The sequence below is a fragment of the Branchiostoma floridae genome, chromosome 4 (assembly GCF_000003815.2).
Source record: "Branchiostoma floridae strain S238N-H82 chromosome 4, Bfl_VNyyK, whole genome shotgun sequence".
In the NCBI taxonomy this organism is placed as follows: Eukaryota; Metazoa; Chordata; class Leptocardii; order Amphioxiformes; family Branchiostomatidae; genus Branchiostoma; species Branchiostoma floridae.
Window position 1 is genome coordinate 1,778,955 of NC_049982.1, and position 6,706 is coordinate 1,785,660.

The 6,706-nt window shown below is 41.3% G+C and overlaps 1 protein-coding gene and 1 long non-coding RNA gene across 3 annotated transcripts; both read right to left on the minus strand.

Annotated features, from left to right (window-relative positions):
• Positions 1 to 471: 471 nt before the first annotated feature.
• On the minus strand, positions 472 to 1,773 carry LOC118414683. The gene is made up of 2 exons (XM_035818883.1): positions 1,696 to 1,773; positions 472 to 1,422 (listed from the first exon to the last, which is right to left on the minus strand). Exons 1-2 carry the CDS (start codon positions 1,704 to 1,706, stop codon positions 1,104 to 1,106), a joined length of 330 nt encoding a protein of 109 aa, XP_035674776.1. The 5' UTR covers positions 1,707 to 1,773; the 3' UTR covers positions 472 to 1,103.
• A 166-nt stretch (positions 1,774 to 1,939) lies between these two features.
• Positions 1,940 to 5,991, minus strand: LOC118414693. 2 transcript variants are annotated; one of them, XR_004831006.1, is made up of 3 exons: positions 4,548 to 5,991; positions 2,988 to 4,234; positions 1,940 to 1,996 (listed from the first exon to the last, which is right to left on the minus strand). It is a non-coding gene; the product is annotated as an uncharacterized LOC118414693 (long non-coding RNA). The 2 variants fall into 2 exon arrangements; XR_004831007.1 differs by having other exon boundaries at positions 1,942 to 2,021.
• Positions 5,992 to 6,706: the final 715 nt, after the last annotated feature.

Sequence of the window (6,706 nt, forward strand, 5' to 3'; positions counted from 1 at the left end):
AGAGAGCCTGATTTTGAGTGGTAGAAAAATAAACTGTTTTAAAGAAGACAAGACCAATATAGCACAACTTTTGCCAATATCTTTTGAGCTTTGCTTTTACAAGGTGGAATGATTTGCTTCGCGAGGTCAAAAAAATAATGAAGACCAATGTGTCACAGATTTTTGTCGATATATTTTTATGAAATATGAAATGTTGTGCTTTCAGGTGGTTGTCTTTTGGAATTGAAGCTGGTGTGTTACGCCGAAGGACGGTTATACCGGCTATATAGATACAGGTTACGTAAAGCCTGATTTTGAAAAGTTAATAAGTCACATGTTTCAAACAAGCCATGAAACCAATGGGTTTCAAGTTGTTTAGGTTCTGCTTTGAAGACTAGCATAGCTAGAATAAAGGAAGGACGCAGAGACAAGGTTTTCCGTACACTGGGCACGGGAGACTGTTAAGATGGTTTGACGTTACTATATACTAGTAATGCTGGCCTCGCTAACCTCGCTAACTCTCTGACTCTCTGTCATACAAATATTCATTATATCTCGTGGTCACATTTTGGCGTATCAAACAGACAGGTCTTGTCACACCACAAAACAACGGTTATTTCATCTACGGTCCACTCATATACATATAAAATCAACTACTACAATGTATACACTAAAATACATATTCGTTCTATAAACAGTCAATCAATCAGTCAATCCGTGAATTCTATAACTGGTGTCATGTCAGGTTATCTATACAATCATGTACAAGTATGATCGCAATCTATCGGCTGTACGTCTTGGCTCTGCTACTGGCCTCTACTTCCCTCATGTTACCCTCCTTCTGTCGATGGCGCTGTTCTGGATGTTGTGTGCCCCCCTCTGTTCAGAATTTTCAAGCCGCACAAATGTATGTTCTGGCTCCTCCTAGCGATGGCCACTTCTGCATATTCTTATGTTGGTTTTCTTCATTAGTACATACACCTCCGGTTTGATTAGGTCCGTCGTCGCTGTGGTAAACTTATGTACGGTTCTTTGTTGTACATATAAAATCCACTACTATAATATATACACATTATATATACATATTCATGGTATAAATCAGCCAAAACCAGCCCGTGAATTGTCTAACTAGTTTTAGGTTTTCTGTGGTTGTGGCAGTGCAATCGATTTGCTGCTCCAGATCTGCTACTGTTCTGGCATTTCTTAGGCCCTCTCGTTGCCTTCCTTCTGTGGACGGTGCTGTTCTGGGTGATGTGTAGCTCCTTCTCGACTTTATAAGGTGCACAGACGTCTATTCCGGTCCCTCCAGCGATACAGCTCGTCTCAGCGACTTGCAGTGGAAGGACTCGACTGACTTTGTGACGGAACTGTTTCGTCCTGATGGACACAGGTACGGGTGTCAGGTACATCTCGTCGTTGTCGCTCTTGTCCTGTATGATTAGTCTGTTGGGATCAAGAGACAACACAAAAATGACATCGACCGTTTCATATACTATACGAATATACTGATACTGACACTAATGGTTTATTCCAAAGTCACCCATAACTTTGTCATCGTCGTTGTACGTTTATTTGGGTGCTCGTCACAGCTATTAAAGATATGTTGTAGGAGCTGATGTTGAGATATCACAAATAAAGAAAGATGAGTCACAGTGTGTGGCGTGGCGGTGTTGTGGAGTCCAAGACCTGACGAACTGAAACATGGTTTTGACTTACCTTGGTGACATACCGAAACCCTTTGAACTTCAACTGCTTCGACGATCGACCGTCTGGAATCGCCACCGTCTGAGTAATCTCCAAGCAGATCCTACAATGGCATAAGATAGTACCAAACTGGCCAAGAAGTTTAGTCAGCCAAGAGGTGTCCATTTGCCATAGCAAAACACACTCCTAAGCCGGCTTCACTCCTCTGGCAGCTTTTGATACTATCTTATGCTACCGTAGGATCTGCTTGGAGATTACCGTCTGAGGGGGTCAGTGACGTACAAGAACTGTTCGGACCACTGTGTCGTTGTCACTGCGGGCGGAGAAGATGACCGTTACTGGAATATACAACCAGAGGGAATGTTTGAGAGGCCAGGAACCCCGGCGGAAAATGTAGGCGGATGGATCAAACGTTAACCAATTGACGTTCCCTTACACATTGATACCATAACAGGTATGGTAACCGGTCAACGAGCAACAAGAAATTTTACTCAGTAAGTCATTATCAATTTTCATTTGTCACTCGAACATGTAAGTTTTAAACTAGTTGACACAAAGGAGAAAGGACCAGCATCGCCGACACTTGTACTGATCGAACTAATCAACACATCTAAATTATAAGGGGTGATTAATAAATTCGCCACATCACCCAGACATAGATTGTACAAAGTATAAATGTGTATCATACTTCAAACCATTGTGATCATTACTTTCCAGGTGACACCCGGCATAATTAAGAGTCACAAAAATCTTGATATCCACAGATTCATCCGTTTTCATTCACACTCGACAATGCTATTCAACATGAAGAATAGTCTGTTGAATTGTTGCATTGATTGGAAACAAGTCCTGTGGCGATCTCGTCTGAAGTACGTTGCACTGTGGCACATATGGCCATGGCATCAATTTACCCTGGTTGATGCCTTAGTTTCCCAGAAATCCGCTTTGCTGAAAGGTTCCTTTTGTTACATGTGACAAAAATAACTTAATGCTGACTACTAGCTGGGTATTTAGGTCACCAAGAACAATGTGGAGAATACTTTTTGGCAGGAATATAGACTGTACAGAATTTACACTGTACTTTATACTCTATGACTATAGATCTACATGCTAAACGTAACCCAGATCTGTTTTCAAGACCTTTTCAAATGGGATGAACCATTGTCCACTCTGAAGAAGAATAATAAAAACTCTAGCTGTCGACAAAATGGAGGACTACAACAAAGCAGAGTAGATCTAAGTAAACAAGAGCACAAAACCGGCGTCCCGAACAGGATCAGCCTATAAAACTGGAGCCCACCCACCTTTCCTCAGTCAAACAGTCTCCAAATCTTTTTCCCGCTCGGACCTCAGTGCCGCATGGCCGTTTTGCCCCTCTGCATCGTCCGAGATTTCCGGACCAGCGGCCTCGGAGTCTGGGGTCGGACCTCAAAGTTCTGTGTTCTTTCCTCCTCCCCGGTCGCTGGTCACTGCTAGGTTCAGTTAACGGCTCGTCATCAGCCTGCTACCAGGCCTGCCCGCTACGGACCTCAGTTCCATTAGCCTCGACGTCAGAATGTTTGTTTCTAGGGCCTACACAGCCCAGCTCCAGGAGCAAGATACTCCCAATGAAATCTTAACCATGAGGTCTTCCTTTGGGGCATGCTGGCCCTAGTGCCGAGGAGTTTGCCTGTGCAGGCATCCAGACTACAGTTCACTCGCTCTCTATCCGACCTTCTTGTGAAAGATCAATTTTGGTCTGTTCTCCAGCCCTCTGTGAACCGTCCAAGGCACGTCTTGCTAGCTGTAGCTGTGCTCCTTCCTAACTGCCACGTCTCTGTCTCCCTACTCCTGTACATGTGGTCTTAGTTACCGGGGCGGCATGTCACTGCATGGTACAGGCGACACCCAAAAGGCCACAGCATGTAAATTATATGGATGACATCCGATGCAGACTCCAAATTTTATACGATAAGGTGAAAAAAACAACATGACTATAAAAACAAGATGCCTAAATTTTCAAAACATGGACATCATAAACGTTGTAACAACAATGGTAAAACATGGTCACGTATCATTTTGAGCTAACATGTCTTTTATTCTTGTTCGAACCAAGTTAGAAACTTCGCTCTATTACCTCCACAACCTCCGAACTATTTTCACTTCAACAACTATACTCATTGCTACCACAGTAGTGTCACTTCTACTAGTACAATCAAGGCTACAAGGCATATTTTCTCATTTTTATATTTTCTCTTTACCATTTTCTGAGAGGAAGGATTCATTCGCGCTGATGTCATCCACAATAGCTACTTACTGTGGCCTAATACTAGGTGAGGTGAAAGGGTCAACACAATATTCGATAAAAGATTTGCCAAAAGAATTACTAAATCTCTCAAACAAGATCTTCAACAGCTCCTCAAAAATAAGGGTAATGTTACGGTCACATTTCCAAACGGGAACCGACCAGGCAACTTTCGCTCCTCAAGCTGGGGGTAGTTTTACGGTAACAGTTCCAAACCGGGGTCCGATTGGGCAGCTCTCGTGAACAAATTAGAAGTATGTAGAGGGCCTAAAACACACAAGATGCAAATAGATAAGTAGTGGCCATAATCAGTGAACTGATAAACGACCATAAACAGTGTAACCACTTACTTTACCGTAACTTTACTCTAATACTAAAGAAAGGCAAAGTCGGTTCGACTAGATTCTGGTTCCACTGAAGTACATTTATTGAAGCACATTAAACAACAATCAGGTAAACAACATAACAATCAGTGTAGTAAGGAATCCCTAACCATGACACGAGCCGATGTGACAATATTACAAAGAGTCGGACATTGCGTTGTGTTTTACTATACTATACTATACAATACTACACTCACAGTTACAGGCACGGATCAGGCTTCAATACGGCTCGGCGGGTATTCCAGTTACGGCAGTGTCTCTGTACAGACTGTTCTCTTACATCGACTGAACTCAAGGACTGCCCTCAACTCTAGTTTGCTATTCTATTTATCCTATCCTAATAAGTCGGCATTATTCTATTGATATGGATGAACTAGTCCTGTTACTTTTCACATACAAGTACAAGGTTGTGTTGGCCAGACAATCCTATTGTCTTGCAGAATAGAACTGGCAGACAGGGAATTAACAGAGGGACCATTAACTACACATCAAAGAGAGCAAATGCATACATAATGAACAAGGTGTGAACGAGAAGGCAACCATCACTGTTGCTATGGGCTGTAACTTAACATACATAGAAGTAAAGAGAGTATTAACAATATTATCATAACATGGCCAGATATGCCATCGTTACAACAGCTTTACTTTTTCGAATACAATTCAATCTCTATTGGATTGGATTTGAATATTGTTAATTTGGATGTCTATCCTTCATAAATGTAGCTTTATTTCTTTATTCCGGTAACTTCTGGTTTGGAAATGTGACCGTAGCATAAGACATTCATAATCATTCTTAGGTAGCCTTATTAGCAAGTTCACAGGTACCAGTTTTGTTGATGCCAAAATGCCTAAGGTTAAAAGAGTCTTAAAAAGGCGAACACGTTCAAAAAATATGTCCAGTCTATCTTTTTTACTTTGCCGGACACTGGAAGAAGAGACTGAGACAGATAAGATAAAAGGCGTATAGAGTATTTGTAACAGATGTTTATGTTACTAGGTAACTAGGCTATTTTAGGAATAGAACACGTGACAACACCATATATGGAAGTTCATTTGAATGTAGCATTGACCAATGGCTGGTGAGAACAGCTATGAGTAATTGGTAGAGCGCCAAGTTTGAACTGCCCAAGACGCTGCCAATGCTCTGAGAGCTACTCTTGTATGTAGTAGTATGATGTATGAAATATGATGTAGTATAGCGCATGCTTCCGTCTGTAATTACCCTATCTGTGGAGTAAGACATGGTTAGGCTTATGTACACAATTGTGCATACTTGGATAGTATAGACTGCATAGTACATGTAACATATGTGTCAGCCAGGTTCTGTCTGGCTGTAGGTGGTATCAAATCATCAAACGGATCCTGTTGGCTCCACCCGCTGTTGTTCATGTAGACATTTGTTTTCGGCTTTGTCCTCACGTGCATCGTAAGCCACTTCTAGTTATTTACCAGGACTTGAGGTGGCTCGCGACTGTTCGATTTTAGCTGGAGGGGGAAAGTAGGTGTTTCAGGGGTTTTTTTTTTTGGGGGGGGGGGGCTGTGATCTTTGGGCCTCCTTCCCAAGGGTGTACCATCTGACATGCATTTGGTATGCGGAAGCGTGACCTGAAAACTACGAAGGCTCAGAACTACATTAACCATATTTTTTTTATTTTTTTTTATTCACATTTCTTTAAAGAGGATGAGACGGAAAGCAGACCCTGCTTATCGAGGTCTTCTCCTCATGTACATAAACAAAATAAGGACACACATACAGGACTACAAAACGCTAGATAACAAAGTCAAGAGATAATCGGATAACGACATGAAATAAAACAACAAGGAATCAAATAACAAAGTGACGTGTAGCTGGCATACAAACTTAGAAGTAATCAAATAAGGTTATAAATCAACTTAAACAACCTGTCTATTGAACACAAGACTTAACTACATGAAAATAAACAAGGAATCAAATAACAGAGTGACATATGGCTGATAAACAAACTTAGAAATAATAATCAAATAAGGTTTAGCTGAAACGATCTGTCTGTTTGATGAACTTAAACACAACATCAAATAAATGACAGTTCTGAATGGTAGATAGTACTGGGTTTCCCCTGAGTAAGGTTGAACATAAAATATTTTCAGTGGTGTGTCTTGGGTCAAATGGTAAGATAGTGGTTAGAGATGACAACATATCAAGTCTTGCATCATTGTATAGAGGACAGTGTAGAAAATAATGTATAGTTGATTCGTTAAGGTGGCCACAATTACACATAGGACTATTTACACATTTATGTTGGAACAGGTGGAAATTCAACTGACCGAAGTTAAGTCTAAGTCTAGTGAGATGGATTGCTGGGTATCTGGGACCATG